This window comes from Phodopus roborovskii, unplaced genomic scaffold, assembly GCF_943737965.1.
Source record: "Phodopus roborovskii unplaced genomic scaffold, PHOROB, whole genome shotgun sequence".
NCBI lineage: Eukaryota > Metazoa > Chordata > Mammalia > Rodentia > Cricetidae > Phodopus > Phodopus roborovskii.
Genome location: NW_026126525.1, coordinates 34,269,271 through 34,290,558, shown reverse-complemented (window position 1 = coordinate 34,290,558; position 21,288 = coordinate 34,269,271). Strand labels below are relative to the sequence as shown.

General features: G+C 41.8%; 1 protein-coding gene across 9 annotated transcripts in view; it reads left to right on the top strand.

The window, feature by feature from the left end:
• Limch1 (LIM and calponin homology domains 1) overlaps positions 1–21,288 on the top strand; it is a 298,145-nt gene that overhangs the window by 220,996 nt on the left and 55,861 nt on the right. For 8 of the 9 annotated variants that reach the window (XM_051198454.1, XM_051198453.1, XM_051198452.1 and 5 more), the window contains exons 7-8: positions 26–221; positions 5,392–5,644. In XM_051198454.1, the coding sequence (XP_051054411.1) occupies positions 26–221; positions 5,392–5,644 (449 nt within the window). Of the gene's footprint in view, positions 1–25; positions 222–5,391; positions 5,645–6,486; positions 6,727–14,518; positions 14,819–17,176; positions 17,420–17,934; positions 18,262–19,519; positions 19,636–19,739; positions 19,852–21,288 lie in introns of all 9 variants that reach the window. The other variant, XM_051198458.1, reaches the window with a different exon arrangement.

The window sequence follows — 21,288 nt, the reverse complement described above, 5'->3', positions numbered from 1 at the left end:
ATTCTTCCGTTTTATTTTGGGACAGGAGACTGATGACATTGAGAGCCCTAAGCGCAGTATCCGAGACAGCGGCTACATTGACTGCTGGGATTCTGAGCGCAGCGATTCCCTCTCTCCTCCTCGCCACGGCCGAGATGACTCCTTTGACAGCCTGGATTCTTTTGGCTCCCGCTCCCGGCAGACACCTTCACCAGATGTAGTTCTCAGGGGAAGTAGTGATGGTAGGTTGGATCTTCCTACAGCATACATCTTGGAGTTAATCATTAACGGGAGTTTCAGGGTCAAAGTTAGAGAGCTGAGTACTGGGAGGGCAGTCTCCATATCCACCTGGCTGGAGCCTGGTAATTCTATAAAACCTGGAGGGGGGAGGCAAAGGGGGGAACGACACAGAAAAAAAGACCTTTGACTGTTGTTTTTCATGTCTTTTAGAATTTTTGATTGGCTTTGCCAGCAGTTCATTTGAACACTGCCTCAGTGAGTGTATCTTCTGTTGGAAAATGCGTTACATCATTATTGCCTGAATCAAGACACTGTGCAGACCATTAGCTCATAAAGTGTACTCAAGTTTATATACTGTGGGTACAAGGAAGGGAAATGTTTAGTGAGTAACACACGATGAAAGTGAAAATGGAACAACAAATCCCCAGCAAACTAAAAGTGTACTTTGTATCCTTAAAGCTGGGGGTGACGGGGGCGGGCTGTGTCATCTTAATTAGCACCTGTTTTATCAATCAATTTGATGCTTAGCACATCTGACTGGTGGGCTAGCTCAGTGCAAATTGCCATGAATGAATAGTGCCTAGCTAGATTGCCTGTTGGCTCCAAGGCTAAATTTTATTTAAATCCTGCGGATTTGATGTTAATTGTATGGAATGATCATTATTTTCTCAACAAAAATGAAAACAAAACAAAAAAACAAAACTGTATGGTCCTGTAGCCTGATGTGTGTTCAATGGCTGTTACTAAGAGCTGCTTGGTTTAGTTCTCTTGTACCTTTGGGCTTTTAAGGAGGGCAGCTGGCTGGGCTCAGCATGTGTAAACTTGCAGAAAAACAGCAAGGCTGGAGGGGGAGTTTTCGTTTCTATTTTGGCATATGTTGCTTGGTTGATAGTAATATTTTGGGATATTCTTCTAGTGTCTGAGATCAAGATTATCTTTGTGGCTACAGTGTTGCTTTCTGGATATAAAATTCTTACTGTAGTTCTTTGCTTTGCTTTGTGAAGTGCTAGAGATTGACCCTAGACCTTGTGAATTCTAGGTGAGTGCTGTACCACTGAGCTTTACCCCAAACTCCTCAGCCATGCAAGTCACTGTAATCCATGAATGTTTCACAGGTTCAGGTCATAAGCAAGACTAATGCTTAGCATGCAGTATCTTATTTACTCTTCAGCATAGATGTTGGTGTCTGGCCACATCTTAGTTTATGCTTGCATGGAGCTGGGAAACACCACTAATCCTTATTTTACAGATGTGTCTTCAGGAGTTTAAGTCTTTGTCTCATCATCTCCTAATGTTGGGAATCACTGTCAGTCTAGTAGTTAAATTATGACAACCTCAAGAAGTATTGGTTCAAATGGGTACTTTTAATTTACCCAGGCTACTTTCCCTTTACCGGATAGAAGTTTTATTCTAAAGTCACTGAACAAATCTGTTTGCTCAGAACGCACACTTTTCAGCAGACAGATTTGCCTTGGGGCCACATAGTGTGTGACTCCTAAAGAATTCCATGGTACATTGTGAGCTGCTTGAAAAATATTTCTGCAATTTTATTTGACATCTTAAGTGCCACCCACAGCACTAGAAGTTAAAATACCAAGTCCGTGATCTAATTATGCTTTAGTATAACCCAAGCATGGGTTTGCTTTTGCAAATGACATCTCAGCCAAACTATTTCACCCATGTTGTTTGTTTTAACTTCTAAAAATTACAACTTTTTTTTCACCTTTTTTTTTTCTTTCTTTCTTTCTATAGTTGGTACTGTGGATGCTTTAGTCTGTCACTGGCTTTGAAGGGTTCAGAGTTTAAACTGCATCTTGAAAGCATTTGAGATGGTGATTAGTAATATTATACTAAAACATCCCAAAGCACAGCTTAGTTGTAGCAATTAAGACTGATAAACTAGAGCCTGTGTATAAATTCTTGCTCCATCAGATGAACAATGTAGACTACAGCCTTAGCAATCCCCCTCACTGTGCACCTTCTACAGGCTTTACCAGTCAATCTGATATCCTAAGGCTTTCTTCCTGTAAACTAATCAAGACCTAGGGAAGTTTTAAAAGAAAAAAAAAAACACATTTCTTAATCTTCCTTTCTGGTGTGTTTCTTTAAAATGATGCTAATCAGTAAGATTGCTAGTTCTAATGAGTATAATGAGTAGTTCCGCAGTAGGAACACTTTTTTTTTTTTTTTTTTGGTCTTAACATCTTCTTGTCCCAAGACTCACAATAAATCAGGGACAATTTTACCAAAAAATTCTTTGCCTTTATATTGGGTCCATATGGAACACTTCAGCTTTGTTGTTATGGGTGGGTACCCACTGACCAATTCAAAAGAGACAAGCCACATTCAGAAGCACCATGATTCTGAGTTGGGTATGGTTTCCTGGTAGGAAAGCTGTAAGCCCCAGGCTTGCTTCAGCCACCTTGTCTTGCCAGCCAGGTACCAAATGCCATCTTCAGCCTCCACTAGTATCCCCTGTGAGGTCGCTCAGGAAACTTCATTGGGCAAGAAATGCAACTTTGCACTCATGTGCTTTGAAAATTAGTAATATTTCATAAATATGACTCCTTTCATTAATTCAGTATGCCTTTTTTTTTTCAAAAAGATGTGTTACAAAATAGAAATAAAGAGCAAAAATAAAGTACTAGAAAAAATTACAAAGTCTTTGTAATTTGGGGGGGTATTTAGCAGCAAGTGTGTGGAAGGAAGAGGGGGTGAGGAGGGTAAGGGAAACAGAATGGCTCTACTTGCTGGCGGCCTCATGAAAAAGAAGGGCAGGACTTTGATAAAAATAATAATGCTTCGTGTGCCTTGTTATGTTTTTCTAACTTTGAGTATTTGGGGAGAAGCCAACCTAGTAAATTTCCATGTCCACAGGATGAAGTGAAATAAAAATCTGTTTCAGGTCTAACCTTACAATTATGCAGGCATACCATGCCAGCTTTCCAGAGGTCCTCTGTGTCACTTCATTTAATCCTCACAACATTCCAGGCGAGCACTAGTGTCATCTCTCTGTAGGCCATGGGAACCTAGGGAACATGGGGTTTAAACTCCCAGTGTCACGGAGCTAGCATGTAGTGGACCTGAAATGCCATCTTGGCTGTACGTCTATGAAGCTACCTTACAGCTAAGCCCTGGAACAATGGCAAGTTAACATTTCTTAAAATGTCTGTTGAGATAGTCCCGAAGAATAATTCAAGGAGGAAAGGGCTGTACTTACATGTTAACTTATTTTGAGACTTTCACTATATTGTGATAGTATTTAGCTATTATACAGAACTATGGCCCCTAGATTGTAACCATTTCTAAGCTGTTGGAGTAGACGAAAAACTTACTTGCTTTCATTTATTTATTCAGCACAGTGGAGTGTTTCCCCTCATCAGGACACTTTAAGAAGTTTTTCTCACCATGCTGTGCTCACAGAATAGAATTTTGGGTGTCTGAAAAGCAGAATCCAGTTTCCCTGAACCCATGCTAATCAGCCATGGGGAGTTGGGAACCCCTCTGGCCACTCTGAGCCTGTTTCTATCTTTATAAAGAGAGGCTGCTATCAAGTGGAGAAACAAATCCATGTTCTTGGCAAGGCAAGGTGATGTTCATATTTGTTTACAGGCAACATTTTATTTTGGCACTGACAGACACACTTGTTAAGACTTGTGGGAAAATGGGCGAAGCAATGAATCAAATACTAAGTCTGGAAATGGCCAAAATTTCAGAAGAGAGACTGTAAGTGCCATGAATAATTCATGGTCTGAATATTTCACATACAATGGACAAGTTGTTCATAGCCAGTGCTCTTAACCTTTATGATCTCTTAAACATCATTACATTATCTAATCTTTGGGGTAAACTCTTTCATTCCAATGTCACAGAAGAGGACAGTCAAGTGTGTTAGAGACAAACTCAAGAAGCCACAGCTCATGTCTGATGAACCCAGAACTGTTACAACAGAAAGAGCGGACAATTTGTATTAAATACTCAGTGGCAGATACTGGATTCAACCCTTGCAGTCATCCCAAAAAGCAGATGGCATTATTACACCTACTTAGTAGTTTAGACAATGCTGCCTTTAGTGGTCAGGTTAACAAGACTAACGAATAGCAGAACTGGAAATGGAATGGAGCTGACCTTGCACACTACCCCTCTGCCCTGTTCCAACTCTTGGCTCTCTTCTTAAGCATAAATGCCATTGTTAGCAACAGAGTCAGAATGATGTCATGTTCTCATTCATTGATTAAGAGTTTTCAACCAGCATAAAGTAGCAGTCACTGATATGATTGTGTTTGACTTAATGACAGTTCATTTTAATAGATCTTAGAAATCTAACAACGTAAGGCCTGGACAAAAAGAATATGTTACAGTTCTCAGTGCTGTGACCTAGGAGCAGGGCTGATGTTGGCAGAGCAGAATTCCTTTGCATTCAAAACAAAACAAAACAGTCTTTCAGCCAAACTAACTTATGTATCCCTCTGAGTGTGAGCTGCCCATTGGCTGCAATGGCATGTCTTAGAAGCTGTGCACTGGACAGCTCTGGTTTTCATGACAAACAGAGAAGGAACTATGTACCAGGAGAGAAGACATGATCATGCTTAGGGATGGAAGGAAGAAGATTGCCCCCAGCTCAGGGAACTGAGAAAAATGTGTAAAAGAACATGTAACCTCCTGGAAGGTAAACCCTCAGTGAAGCCCCCAGCTGGTCACTTTTCTAAGTTCTGCCATTCTTATCTATCTTTGATAATTTGCATCTTCTCGGTGTTCAGAGGTTAAAGTTACATGAAGACAATTTCTAATGCATACTTGTCAGAATGTCTAGTATAGTAGACTCTGACTAGAGATCAGTAAAACCCCCATTGGGGAACTGGTGAGATTTTTTTTTTTTTTTTTTTGAGAGTGGCAGGCAAACAATTCCACACAAATATATCACTGTAATTCCCAGCACACTTAAGCTTACCTCTACTTTAAAAAAAAAAAAAAAAATGCTTGTAGTTTTTTGTTCTTCCCTCATTAAAATGGAGGCGTTTTTCCAGAGGAGATTAATTTAGACATTTTCCAAGTTACTAACTCGGGGTATGAATTCTAGAACACATAAGAGTTACCCTTGAGTCTATAGAGATGTCACCGGATGTCTCTGTGAGCCCAACACATTTTCCCATATCATCCTTTCTTTCCCAGGAAGAGGAAGCGACTCTGAATCCGACTTGCCGCACCGGAAGTTGCCGGATGTGAAGAAAGATGATATGTCTGCACGACGGACTTCCCATGGCGAGCCGAAGTCTGCAGTGCCTTTTAACCAGTACCTCCCAAACAAAAGCAACCAGACGGCCTATGTCCCCGCACCTCTGAGAAGGAAGAAGGCCGAGCGGGAGGAATACAGGAAAAGCTGGAGCACGGCTACCTCCCCCCTTGGCGGGGAAAGGCCCTTCAGGTAGGAATGAGCTTTCAGATCTTTAATGCACCATTTTGAAGGAAAGTAAGTGGCCAGTGCATCCCATAGAGCTTGTCATAAAATACCGATTTCATGAAGGTACCTAGCACCAAGAAATTCTTCACTGAGGAGTGGATGCTCAGAGGCCAGTCCTGTTGACAGAATATGGAAAACACACTTGTCATGTGTACCCTCCTGTAGAGGCTGCCCCATTTCTGAGTCCGTTACAATGGGTGTACAAAGACTATACAAAAAGACTCTTGATGCACTCATACTAGCGCAAGCAAAGATGAGAACGGCACTGACGGGGCTTGAAGACCAAGAGTAGACAAGAGTCAGAATAGATAGAAGACGGGTTCTTCATTCTTTTAGAGACGGAAACTATTCCTTAATCTCAGTATTAAATTACATATTTATTCTACAAGTGTTTGTTAAGTGCTGAGTATCAATTATGTGCTGGGTGCTATCTTTTAGGATTTGGGGACTCATTATAGAGTAGTAAGAAAGAGTCCCTATGTCTAGTAACCTTTTAAGCACTTCAATATCTCACTTTATTATCCACTGAGGAAATGTTTTGTTAAAATTTTTGCTTATGGATTAAAACTAATGAATTTTACCTTTCCAGAAGGAAAAAAAAATTGCAAGAGTCATTGATCAGTATGTAGAAAAAGTGCATTGTATTCGTTAGCTACACTAAGTTGGCCTCACATTAGCAGAATCGCATTCCAAGCTGTGACAGTTTATTTTAGTTAAGAGTGATAAGAGAATGTCTTGGAAGCAGTGCCCAGTCTGTTCCCTGACCTGTCTGTTAGCTTAGTAAGCCATGTTGTCCAACTCACTAGTTACCCTGAAACAATAGCGGAGGAGGGAAGTGAAGCAGGGTCTCCAGGTGAAGACAACCCCAGCAGCCCTCACAGTGGGTTAGAACCTCCTCCCAGCATTGCTGAGGAGCAGTCTCCTGAGGATGTGGCTGCAGTGCCAGCTGCCATTCCCGAAGACAGAGATGCTGTGGAAAGCCAAAAGCGCAGAAGGCTGGAGCAAGCTGGGATCAAGGTCATGCCTGCTGCACAGCGCTTTGCCAGGTTAGCTCTGCCAGCTGAAGGCTGGCCTGCCTGGCCTTCTCTGCATGCCCGCAGGTTTGGACTCCGTCTGGCAAGTTGGACTTCTCATCCTGTTTCCCCAGTTGCTACGTGTCCATTGCATCACTCTTCCCTGCTCGGGACGAATAGAAATAGATATTCAGCCTGGGGGCATGTCTCTGCTAAGTCTGGCTAGTTAAAATGGAGATAAAGTGTGAGCTCCTCTGTGCTTCATTAGACCCCATCCCTGTGGTCAGTTATTATGGGCTGCAGGATTTACCCAGCAATAACATTTATTTTCCTATCGCTTGTGTCTTGGTAACTTTCATTCTACTCCTAAATGGCTCATTACTTCATGTGACCGACCCATCATTAGAATATGTTCAGTGTCTTGAAATAGGGGGCCATCTATTCATAGAGAATAACAGACTTACAAAAATACACCTGTTTTCTTAAGGAGTAGTGAAGACTGCATTTGTCAATGTATTTTCTAAAGCATGGTGATTCAAAAGCTAGGAATGAAACAGTGACTTCTCTTCATCACAGCTAAAGGCATTAGCGTGCAATGCTACTGGCTTAATAGGGTAGGTGAAAGTGTTTCAACAATCAAAGCCACACAGTTGTGCAGGTCTACAGTTTTCCTGGGGAGGGGGTGCGTTGAAAAGCTTGTTTATTTTTTATATAAGAACCACAGTGATCCTCACAAATAATCTTGCAGTCAATACTTAGGTAACAAATTGATGCTCAGAGCAGTTTGACACTTGAAATTCCTTTCATACTTGCTGTCCCTTTTTGTTCTAAAATGTCACTTAAGACATTCTTTTTTTTCCAGAAGGAGAAACAAGGGATGGGTGACTATATTAATTTTCTTAGTGCTATGAAAAAAGTACCTGACCTTAGCCATTTGAGGAAAGAGTGATTTATTTTCACCCATGGTCTCAGGGGACTTAGTCCATCGTGTCAGGGAAAGTGTGAGGTGGGGGGTCAGCTTGGTCATCTTGATGGGGGCATGAAGCAGTTGGCTTTATTGTGGCAGGCAGTAGAGAATGGGATCACTATGGCCAAGTTACAACCCTCCACCCACAGGTTTGTCCCCAGGGACTCACCTCTGCCAGTCAGATCCCAAGTCCCATCTCCCAAAACAGTGTCACCATCTAGAGATGAAAGCAACAAACACATGAGCCAGTGGGGTTCTGGTGAGAGTTCACACTCAAAGCATACAAAGATAGTAAGTGACCTATAGAACTGACCAGGCAGCCAAATTCAGGTATTTTGACCATAGCATTGCATCTGCCTCCCATCGGTGTATTTCTCTATGTGCCCCTTATGTGGTTATTTCCTTGGTCTAGTTCTTGATTGAAATATCCAGTGTTGGCTTTTATAGATTTAATTGTAGAGTAGCTTTGTGTTGACTTTTTAAAGCCACACAAAAAGAATATATTCCTTCCATTTGTAATATCCCACAATTAATTTGCCTACTCTAAACATATGTTTCTCGAAATTCTGATGTAAAATCTGCTTGTGTTATAAGGAGGTCTCTGAAATAATGAAGAATAATATCATACTGTATCTTCTGAATATCCAAATATTCTTTGACTGTGTTGTAAATATACTTTCCCTGTGTCCTTCAAGCATCTCTATATCCCAGAGGCCAAGCTATGAGCTGAATAGAGAAATGAATACCAACCCTTCACCGTGCCCCATTTTTCAAACTTGCCTGAGTCCCCTCTTTAAACTTAGAACACAATTAGAGTATTACTAAGTTATGCAGATAAGCACAAAACATGCCAATCAAATTTCTACATCTCTGATGCACATACCTTAATCCTTATCATATCTGTGAAGTCCTTTAGCTAAAATTCTTCAAGAAAATCATTGTCTTTGGAGCCTTTGAAAGAGCACTAGAGGATGACCAAGGAAATGGAAGGTGCTTACTAGGCACATACAGGGATAAGATGACAGAGCACAAATTTGTGTGCAGGTTGGGAGTTCCATAAGTGACCTGTGCCACTTGGTGGGAAGCCTATTTTACAATAAAACATTGAGTTCTTTGATAACAGTTCTCATTAAGTATACAAACATAGAGCCATGGTTTAAAACATGATTCTGATGGGAGACGCTGTATTTAGGTGGTCATTTTTGCTTCCATGCATGATTTCTGTTATCTGATTTAATTCTTATCTGGGCCATCTAAGTTAACTAGGAAGCAGAAGTTTGCAGTGTGTTAATGTCATCACACCTCAGACTTTGTCACACAGCATTTAAAATCATGTCCAGGCAGCTATAAATATTCCTACAGAATGTCCCCAATAAAAGCACCGTTTATCTGCTCCAGTCACCAGGGTTTATTTGGTAGACAGTTTTTAGCTGCTAGTTCGCTGCTAACCCACATACACCATGCCACCAGCCTCGCATGTCTACACTTTTGTCACTTAACTTTATACAAGGTACAGGAGAGCTGAAAGTCATTCTAAGTTTATCCATACTTGGGGTCCTGCTTTTAATGTGGCAAAAAGTTGCTTAATTGGAATGAAATGCAAATTGTGGGGGGTTCTCAGTGTGTGGAAAGTGAGAATATAAATCATTGAACTATGCCAGTATCTCTCAGAGCATTTGACCTCAAGTCTCTTGTTTTGACATCCAGATGGATTCTGGCCATCACATTTTTGGACCCAGCAAGAAGCTAAAGATAATTCTTGAGGGTTATTGCTCAATTGGGAAGGACTGTTTGTCAGGCATGTGCTGTACAAGAAAGGGACATGACACAGTGGGGGGTGGAGGACAGCCTTTCTAGCCAGACCACTTTTTAGTTTCATTCCTAAGGACCCTCACATATGTCTGTGCATCACATATAGCAAAGGTGCATGTCATATGAGGTTAAAAGCCAATAATGACCCATAATGCTTGTGAAAAATAAATCAGGAGGTGTCTTCGCATCAAGGAACAGAAAGTAGGACTTCTCAATAAACTTGTGGCAGTTAATATTTATTAGAGTTTCCATCAGTTTAAAAAAGTATATAAACTGCTTTTTCTTCTATTTTATTTTATGACCATGTTAACTTAATTACTCCTCCCCCTAAGATCCTGGCAAAGAAGCCATATTTCTGTTTTTAAGCAGTTAAAACAAGAACCAAGATTCACTTCCCCCTAAATTAAAATACCATAGAGATTTGGGTTCTCTTATTTGGTGTTTCCCATTGGAGAAGTATAATTTTTAACTGAATTATAGCTTTCACGTGACTGTAGAGCTCTTCTAATTATTTGCATGTGTTTCATCACTCAGTATTTTCTGTTGGTCTGTGGATCTTCTCAACCACATAGTAATTAATGACAGAGGGGACAACCCTCCAAGGGACAATAGTCATTTTAGAAATCTTCAGAGGAACAGCAGATGTAGTCCAGTGCCAGACACATATTCTTCCACATCCCTGTGTACCAGATGCTGGCTCCCTGCTGATTTCTGCACAGATCCCCCAGTCTAGGGACCAGACAGACACAGGCATGACCTTTGTGACTCTGGATGTGTCTGCCGTGCCTGGAGACAGGGTAACAGGGAGGTTTCTGCTGTTGCCCATGACATTCCCAAGAGAACGAACAGGCCTTTCTGGAGAGCCCAGTTTCTTTCAATAGAACAGCCTCAGTGCCAAGCCAAGCTGGCTGCTCATTGCCAAGTAAACGGGGTGAAAGAGAATGCCAACTCTTCCTTAGTTTATTTATAGTGTGTGTGTGTGTGTGTGTGTGTGTGTGTGTGTGTGTGTGTGTGTGTGTTTGTGTTCTGCATGCAGAGGCCACAAGAGGACATCATATATGTTGTTCTATCAGCCTCTACCTTACTCTCTTGGAGCAGGATCTCTGTTGAATCTGGAGCTAGGCTGGTGGCCAACAAATCCCAGTGATGCCATTGCTTTTGCCCCTTGCCCCCAGCACAGAGGTTATGGGTACAAGTGGAGCCACCCCCCTTAAGTGGGTGCTGCAAATTTAAATTCAGGTCCTCTTGCTTGTACAGCAAGGACTCACCTACAGACCTATCTCCCCATCCCACTTTTCTTCCTTCCTTAGTTTTAATCATTATCCCATATGCTTTGAAATATATAAACCTAAGAATATTTGAGACAAGCATTTTCTCTGCCCTATCCTATGTATTGGGTCAATAATCTCTTACAAAAATAGCATCCCTCCTTCCCCCACTCCTTTTTCTTTAAAGATGAGGCTGACAGGGTTGCCAGGTGATAAGCTGGGCTCTGCATTTCTCTGTAGTTGAACCAGATCTTGAACTTATGATCTTCCTGACTTAGCTTCCCAAGTAGCTTTGATTGCACTGTGTCCTAGGGCCTCACTGGAGTTCTGCACTTCAAATTACATATGGATTGTATTCCTCCTAGTGAGACATGTCCACCCAGCAATTGCCAAACCTATCAGTAAATATAAGTCTGAACAGTCTGACTTGGCTGCTTATTTAAAGTTACTTAACTAAGTCTGTGAAACTTGAACTAGAGACCTTAATATTCTCTGCAAAATGGACATTCTAATTCCTGGTTTGTAGGGTTCTCTTGGTCATCAGTCTGTTTACCATTGTCTTAGACTCATAGTTATTGCAAATTAAAAATATACCGGAGTTTAACAATAAGCTGCCTTTAAGGATTAAATAACACAAAAGAGAAGTCATTGAAATATTTTTGGTACATAGATAATTGTGTCTAACTATTCTGCATATCTGCTTTCAATGCATTTTTATTTCATGGTCAGTAGTGCCAGCCAATAACTGACATCAGTTTTTCATTTCTCTGAGATGACCACAAAGCTCTGAATTTACAGAATTCATACAATGAACAAGAATTTCTCATAGTAACAGTTTTCCAGTTGGAGTAAAGATTTCCTAGAGCTGGCGTATCTTAAAGTGGCCATTGATTCATTGTCTTCTTTGGAGCACACATATCTAAATGGAGATCACTTGAAACAAGCCCTGCCACACTGGGCAGTTAGCCTAAACAGAAACACTAGGGGAATTTGCAGCCCAGCTGGGCTTGCAAGATGCATAAGGTACCATATTTGCACAGCTCAGATTGCGTTGTAAATTGGCAGTCCATTTGCATACATGCATAATTTTTATTTTTAACAAATTCTTTCAGAGATGAAGAACAGGCCTCCCAGTCAGAGAGTGGAAAGGATTTTAAAAATCTTAGACTTAGTTCACACTGATGGTCTGCCCCGCACACAGGTGTAAGATTATGTGATATGCTCCCTATCAAAAGGGCTTCGTAAAATATTAAAATGTTGAGCAAAATTGTGAGGTAGGACTAGTTAGCATTCTGCTATCATTAGTCCTCTCAGTGTTGCTGTGCAGTGTAATTTACAACTCTATTCTAAGCACAACTCACAAAAATCCCTTTATTTAGTAACTAAATTACTTCCCTTTTTCCTGTTCTCATGGTAATGACAATGCTTTCCTCCCCCCCCCCTTTTTTTCTTTTTTTTCTTTTGGTATAATGCTCTGCTTTCAAAGGTGTCCCTGGCATTGTTGTTTGTCCAATCAGTATTACAGTGGTCTATTCATTGTCATAGAGCAGGCCCTCTGGCCCCAGCCTGCCTTGATTTGTATTTGAATTTATGCACTAGCTCTTTGACCTTGTGCGAATTTCTTGGCCTAATCTTACTTTCTACTTGATAAAATGAGGATAAGTGTATACCATAGGCCATGCAGTCTTAATTTTAGAATTATTACTTAGGAGGAATTCTAGCACAGAGTATATGCTCATTATCCATTAGACAGCATCATTTTAATCAATTTGCTGTTGCATTTTCTACTAACTATTCTTCACAGCAATAGTTGACCAGTCTAAATTGATATTTGCAAAGCATGTTGACGAAGTATTTAAGGGAGGAAAATGAATACAGTTTAGGGAAAGACTAGGTAGGAGAAGTAAAACATCTCACACATTTGTTTTAAAATCTTGAGAACAGTGGCTAATAGTGAAAAGGTGTTGTGAATATGACCAAGCCTATTTTGATTTTTCAACTCTCAGACAGAAGGATAGCTGCTGTCCCTACATGGTAACGACTTCCTTTGCAGCATGATAGTACCAAATAACAGCCAGTGGACCGACTGGTCAACCAGAGTAACTGTCTGGTTGCTGGTTCTGTCCTTAGCCACATAATTCCTCCTGTCTTCATTCTAGACATGAATTTGTCCTTTGATAATGAAGAATTTAGTCTTTAAATTTTTTGAACATTTATTTAGTGTTTCTGTGTGTGTTTGCAAGCATGTGTGTGCATGTGTGTGTATGTTTGTGTTCATGCCAGTGTGGTATAGTGTACATGTGAAGGCCATAGAACCATTTGTGGGAGTCAGTTCCCCTACCACATGGTTCCAAGAATCAGAAAGTTCTCATACTGGGCAGCAAGCTCTTTAACCCTCTGAGCCATCTTGCCTAACCTTACACACATTTGGCGGACATGGGGGTGCAGTAATAGTGATTGAACTTGGGTTTGTGTGCATGCTAGGCAAGTGCTTTGCCACTAAGCTCTGTCTTCTGTTCGGGGACTTTGAGTCACCTCTAATAAAGCCTATACAAAACAGGTACACTTTTTTTTTTTTTTTTTTTAGAAACCCATTTATTTTGATTTGCTCTTCTGCTATGTCCTCAGACCAAAAACTTTTAGTCATCTTTCTAAAAGCCCATACAGAGTAGATGTGCTTTTGTAGAAATTGGATTATTTTTATTTGCTTGTCATCTTTATGAACTGAGAATACAATAAACAGGGAATAAATGTTCCAACACATGTTGTGGCTTAAAAATAGAACTGGTCTTTTAAATGGGTGAAAGGTCAGGATTTTCTCTGAATGCCACATAAGCACAATTGCTGTCTTGCCTACCATCCACCCCAGGACAAAAGAGAGAGAGAGAGAGAGAGAGAGAGAGAGAGAGAGAGAGAGAGAGAGAGAGAGAGAGAGAGAGAGAGGCGTCCTAAGGCTTGCTGCCTGACATGTCATTATCCAATTGCCTTTAACAGTTTAAAGCTTCTGGGTTTAAGGGGCTTCAAGACTCCTTTGAAAATGGAAATCATCTGTAGCAATAATTTTGCAGAACGCCTTTCCCTTGCTGCCTTGCACTTCCACCAATAATAGAAAGGAAGCAGACATGGGTGGTGGAGAGCAGAGGGACTGGAAAGGAGGAAGCAGGTGCTGATGGGAGAATGCAGGGCTTGGTCAGCTTTTCTGTCATTTCCCGAGTGGTTTGAATCTGACCCATTTGTCTCCATTCAGCTCAGTTGGTCGTAGAAGGACCTCCCTTGGGCTTTAGAGTGGGCACATGTCCCGTGTTCTAGCACATGGGCTTCACTCATGAGTTTTCTACCAGATTCATTTCCTGGGCTCATTCCTTTGCTCTGTCAGCCCAAACCAAACTGAGTACTTATTGTATGCATTGCAAATAATGCCGATCAGGAAAAGTAGCAATAAAGAGTTCCCTACCTGTTTCCCAGTTTCACAAAAAGAATTTGGATTGTCACTTTCTGAGCCATTTAGGATTTTGCTTTCATGGATGTTCATGGGAGCGCTGCAAATTACATGACTTTTTAGTGTTTGTATCTGGCTGAATTCAAAATTGTAAGCCTATCCTAACTGCACTGCAACTCTCTACTAAAATAATGAGGTGATGCCCATTGAACTAACAGCATCAAGAGGACTATTCTATAACAGTACAATTGCTGAAGATGGGGAGTTAAAGGTTTTTTGGGTTTTTTTTTTTTTTAAATCTGATCACATGTGGAGTTCCCTTTGATTTTGCTCTGTCAGTCAAAAGCAATTGAGAGATGAGAAAGAAGCTACTCGGGATATCATCCTTCGGAAGGAAAATCCTTTCCTGACCCAACACAGCAAAGACTCAGAGTCAGAAGATGAAGCTGCCTGTCAACTACCTGACCTTGAGAAAGATGACTTTGCTGCAAGGAGGGCAAGGATGAACCAAAGCAAGCCAATAGTGCCACTTATTCAGCTCCTATATGGACCTTACCAGAAAAAAGATGTAGAGAAGATGGGTGGCAGCAAACAGCTTTCACGGGGACCATCAGACAAGAACAATCTAGAATATAAAAGGTGTGCATTGTGTGTCTATGAGAAAGATCATAATTAAGCACAAATGATCTTACATGGTCACATCCCTCTCTTTTCTGCCCCCAGTGTTGTAAGTTTACATCACTAGCCACCTAGACATGTCCAGCTGCCTTTCAGAGAACAACCAACATTCAAGGCCATGGCACTCCATTCAAAGGGGGCAGAAAACAGCCATTACCTTCCTTTTAGTCCCTTGTATTAGCAACTCTTAGACAGGAAAAAAAAAAGCTTGTTCTTTTGTCTCTCACACAAGCAAGATCACTTGGACAAATAATGTTGGCTATTTCTCATCTGAAACAAAGCAGGGGCTAGGTAGATGGCTCAGTAGGTACAGAAACTGTCATGCAAGTTTAATGACTGGAGTTTAGATTCACAGAACCCACAAAGGATCCCAGATGCCGTGTCTGTGATTCCAGGGTACTCCAGTCTACCAGGCAGTGGGAGATGGAGACAAGGGAAATGTCAGAAGCTGGCAAGACAGCTAGCCTAGCATATAGCAGTAAAGAAGAGAGGGTCCCCAACAAGGGATGAGATAAAGCTCTACATATGAGGTTGCCTGCTTACTTCCACATGCATGTCAAGGCACATGAGAAAATGTATTCACACACATGAACACATACATTACATATACACACATGTATGCATGCACACATGTTCATGAGTGCAAGGACACACACATACACTCACACACACCTTCTCAAACATATAACACACTTCCATGGGTACTATCACAGGAATAATTCTCAAGTGAATTTCCTACTCCCATCTTTCTCCCATCATCTTAGTTAAAATGGCTCAAAATCAAAAAATATTTAAGGACTGACATCATACCACAAGTGGAAAATCCCATACCTGACTTTACATGACAGGTCACAGTCAAAATGCAGGTGCACTAAAAATATTATATACAGATCACTTTGGGCCATATCTATTGCATGTATATGAAACAGAAATGAAATTCATGTTTAGACTTGAGTCCCATCCCCAAGATACCTCATTATGTATGTACAAAAGATTCCAAAATGTTAAAAATCTGGAATCCCAAACACTGCTGATCTAAAGTGTCTTAGACCAGAGGTGGTCAGCTTGTACACATTGGAGCAAACTGAGGAAGGAAAATTGTAGTTATGTGGGATTTGACCAGTGATTTTTGTACAAAGAGAAGGGTAGCAATAGTCAAAGTGTTTACTTGTAGAATTTCACCCTGAAAAATGTATCCTATTGTCAGTTTTCCTTATATGAAAATCAGAGTTCACATCTTACTATTTCTCTGCCCATCATTTTAGAGAGTTGAGGTCTGTGAAACTAAGAATATCATTATCTGTCTTGCACGTCATTGAATTAAAAGGCAATCTATAAGCAAAACTATTTAACGTGGTAAACAGTTGGTTATGTGTTTTGTTTTTCTTTGGACATAGGGTTTTGTGTAGCCAAGACTGGGCCTGGAACTTACAAGCTGAGGCTGTCCTTGAATTCCTGTTTCTCCTGTCTCCATCCCCCAAATGCTAGGATTACAGATAGATATGCACCACCATGCTTGGTACACACACACAGGAAAGACTTTTCAATGTGATAGACTAAATGTAAGGTCAACCTGCATTTAATTTAAGAATATCAGTTCAGCATTCAGGATGGTGAATAGTTACTATCCAGAGAAAAGAGTATATATTCTCTGTTCTTCATGCTTATAGTAGCCAGCCCAGATTAATGCTGTGAAACAGGAGTGAGACTGAATGTTGAAACCTTCCATTCAGAATCAACTTAAATATACTCTCTGGAGGTTTACAGTTGAGATGTTTCCCATCTGAACCATGTTCCAGCTATCTCCAAAGTAACCCTAGAGTTTGGATCATGCCAAGCTCATTAGTGACATTTACTCATGCAGTAAAAATCATTCTAAGAGGGCTGAGAGGCTCAATAGAAAATTCATACTCCTTATCATGACTTAAGTAGTGTGGGAATTACTCAAGTCATCACTGTCAAACTGAAATCTCATAGCCCTTCTCAGACATCTTTTAGCCAGCCCTGGCTTTCCTTCCTAGACAAGCTAGAGACTACCATAGATGGGAAAAAAACTGCCTTATTACAGTATTAAAAGGGCAGCACAGAGGGCTAGAGGTGTATCTCAATGGTAGAGCACTTGCCTAGCATGTGCAGGGCCCTGGTCCCATCCTATGAAGATGACCATAGCTTTTTTAATCCTATGTTTTTGAAAGGATGTTCCTGTCATTTCACTCTGCCCTCAGCCTCTAAGTTGCCATGCTTGACATTCTGTTTGTCTGCTCCCTTTCCTCAAACTTGACTTTTATAATGACTTGGGGGCCTGAATCAAATCAACAGAGACCAGGGCCCACCAGAAGAGGTGCACAAAACGGTGGCCTGTGTCACGAGAACTCAGGAGAGTGAACCAATGGAAACGAATTTCAGGAGGGCACCAGATCTTCAGAAGGATGACCTGGCCCAGAGGAGAATCCAGGGCAAACATAACTCTCACCGTGAGGCTCCAAGCTTCATCAAACTCTCCAATATTACAGAAGCTGACCTGGAGACATGGGAGAGATTGAAAGTATCAGGAAAGATGAGGTGTGTCATGGTTTACCCCCAATAGTAGGACTTAACATTGAGAGAATTGAGCACTTATCTGGGTTTCATTTTCTGTTTTGGTGGCTGGAAAGAGAGCCTCTTGCAACATAGAATGTCTGAAAATGAACATGTTCTGTCTGAGAGGAAACATTAATACTAACAGCCCCATTAGCAGAAGACACCCTCTTTATCCAGTTGACTTTCTAAGAGTGGTTATTTATTCTCCTAGACATGCTTACTATAAAGAATTTCAACTTGATTTTTGAATAACTAACCATTGCACTGCACCGACAGTTTTCTTATGCTATCAATTGTGGTGTTGGAATTAATGCTTTGAAAGCAATAGAAAATTAAAGCACTATTAACCAAGGCAAGAATGTGGTCATTTCTTCATTTGGGTGGTTGATGGGAAAGACATTGTGTTCTAGCCATGGTAGTATGTTTTGTCTTTTCAACCTCATCTTGATTTGTCCTTGCCTTGGAATGCCCTGGAACTGATTTCTGGTTCTGACCAGGGACGGAGATGCTCAGAACACCTGTGCCCCCAAGCCTTCACCAGAAATCAACGCAGAGACTGCCATCCGAGATGACTTTGCCAGCCGTAAAGCACAGGCCTATAAGAAAGCAGCCAGCCCCAAGCAAAAGTTTGTGCACTTTGGGCCTGTGACAGAGATAGACCAACAAACTTGGAAGCGACTCAGCATTGGCAAGGCGGGGCCAAGGGATGATGCAAAGGTTGTCAGTCACAGCAGCCAAAGCCAGACTCCCTCTGTGGCGCCTCCCTCTACTGCTCCTTTTAACTTAAAGGAAGACCAAATGCTTAGTCCACAGAATGACTGCAGGTATTTTCTTTTCCTCCTGTGAAAGGAGGTCTGCATGGGAGTCAAATGCTGCTTTTAAAGTTGTCTGGGTCTGGTGATGTAGCTCTGTGGTAGGCTGTATGCTTAGCATGTGCTAGATCATCAGCACCAAGACAAAACAAAATTAAACAAAACCAATCAACCAACAAACAAAACGCCAAGAGTTTGATGAGCAACATGACATGAGCTTCTAGAGATGACTTGATAAACTTGATAGACTTCTACAGAACAACAGAAAAACTGTTAGGAGTCCATTGTTGGGGAAGCATGTGTGTGAGGTTTAGTGGCAGGTGTCTATTTCCAGTCTGACGTCATGGGAATCAGTGCCTGAGAGGGCCAGTACTCTCCACAGGCATTCCTTTTTGCCTAACCATTGAGTGCCATTTTATTAGTTGAACCACTTGAAAGAATTAGAAGGGATATCATAGTGATACCGCCATGTGTCTTCTAAACACAGAAAACTTGGCTCACATAACATCATCCCCCGTCCTGTCCCACAGTTACAAATTACCCATGAGTGTCATGAACTCAGTTTTCAACATCCAAGCAGATCCATTAAAAAGAGGCTCTCCCTTCCCCTAAGCTTTCAAAGTCGCTAGTAAATCAGGACTGGAAAAAGATTCCGCCCTCCTCTTCCCTGGCAGCCATCTGAAGCTCTAATCTGGCAGTTCAGGCCTATCGTCTGGTCTCCTCTCTCTTAGGCAGAAATATAATATTTTTAATTATCCTGCATCTCCTACAACCTCCATCCCACCTGCTTAGTAGGAACCTTGTGAAGTTCTTCATGGGGGAAGAAAACATAGCATTTCTCACCAAACTTTGTCCTGGAGAACCAAAGGAGGTGGGAGGTGGCCCATGATGTGTAGGGCAATCTCTTGAACTCCAGGCTGGTTGGTACTACAAAGAGGGGAGACTGCGCACATAAAAGTATTAGGGCGCATGGTGAGGCCTCAGGGTTTCCATGTCTGAGAGAAGGATGAGGCAGGAAACTGCATGAGAAATGCAGCCTCGAGTCCTCGTGCACACGGGCCATCACTCAGTCCTGCAGTGAGTAGGTCACACCAGACACCCTCGGTGTGTTTTAGGCCTTTGGAGAACTCACAGTCTACCATCTAAATCTGATCATGTCACCTTTACTAACTGGCATAGACTGACAGCTGAAGATCACTCAGTCTCCCAGTCTCCTTTCATAACCCTCTTCCTTTTGCCTCCTGTCACCATGCTCCTTGATTAACATTAGGATAGTGCATTATGGCACAGAGAACAGCCTCAAGAAGGTCCCATGGCTGGCACCAGTGCCGGAGTCTCAGGAAGAGCAGGTCTGCATTCACAGCAACAACCCAAAGACAGAGGAAGGTGAGGCCCAGCATGTCCTGCCTCCCAGAGGTGATAGGTGACAGGCGAGCAGACTTTGGGGTGAAGCTCTCTTCCCATAACAGAACTGTCCTCTTTGGCTCTAGTTACATCCACACAGCTGCCACAGGATAGCAGAGAGCATAATGAAGAAGTTATTCATAAAGAACTTGAGACGCTGCAAAGAGTGGAAAGACCAGAGGGATGCAGTGGACCCCTGTGAGCCTCCTGCTTGTGTTATATGTTGTGCTGCCTCTTCTGTGTGTGGCTGCTGTGTGCCTAGATAAGAGCTGAGCATCCAGTATGTCCTCAGTGACTGAATCAGTGGGGAAGTAAAGTCACTTAAAGGGATGTGCCCATCCACACTAGGATTGGAGTTGTACTTCTGGAGCCCGCCCTGGATGGAGATGTTAGCCTTTGCATGTATGTGGCTGGGGCTGGCTTGATTCCCTCCTCAGCAGTTGTGAAAAGTAGAATAGGAGCCTTTTCTAAGTTCCAACTGTGTGACAGAGGTCTTACTGAATTAAAAGGGGGATTTCCTATGCAGCTGCTCCAGCTCCATGCACTTGCGCCTTGATTAGTGTCAATGAGTGAAGCTATTGAATTCTTTTGGCAGTAAATGGCCTCTAACTGGTTGGACCAAATGTTGCCCTAAAGCTCGTCCCCTGGCCTCTGAGTGGGAGTCTTTGGGAACTGAAGTCGGAGAAGAAAATAGCTCCTCCCTAGAGTGGCTGTGGACTAAAAGGCCAAACAAGATGCCTGATTCATGGAAAGATAATGTGGTGAACAGGAGAACTGGGATGCCCCTCAGACACTCCAGATTCAAACCAATCTAGTTCCTTGTGCACTGTGGCAGTCAGTGTAGGAAGGAATCTGTCAAGGGCATACCCAGGAATGATCACAGGTCTGGTTATCCTGTGCCCTTGAGACTTTCTTTCTTCAGTCAGGGCCTTGGCACATGCTTTGAGTATATTACTAATGCAGCATGGTGTTTCAAAGCCACTCACTTGCTCATGCTAGAAGCAATGGAATGATTGACATTGGCCCAGTTGATCCAGGGTGTTTCTTCTTTTGCATGTAAACGGGAATGAAGAGTAGTTGAATAATGAGTTTACTCACTAACCGTTCTTTCTGATCTTCATCTTGTGGGCCGATAAGTGAAAAACTCTTGTTTCCTCCTGGCCTGTGGAGGACCCTTTGATAAAAGGCTCAGACTTCTCTTTAACCTACTTGATTTTATAGATTTCAGGTCAAGGAAGATAACATTTATAAAATCGGCATTGTTTTCAACATTAGCCAACCTCACTGCCATCTGGTGGCAGGATTTCTACTTTGTGACTTGATTTAAGATCCTGGAGTTCAAGGTCCTATGTGTGGAAGCCGCTGTTGTATGTGTGTGTGTGTGTGTGTGTGTGTGTGTGTGTGTGTGTGTGTGTGTATGGTATGCGTGTTCAAGTGTGGTATACCTAGCCAATGTTGGACAATGAGAGGAGAAAGAAGTGCTTTGCCTATCTCTTAAGCTCAGTAGAAAACAAGTTATTGGCATTCTGCTTCTCAAAAGCCCTTGATAGCACTGGGTCAAGGGCACAGTGGGGACCAGCAAGAATCGAAATTCTAAAAAGTAAGTATCCTAGTCATCATTATAAGCTGAATTTG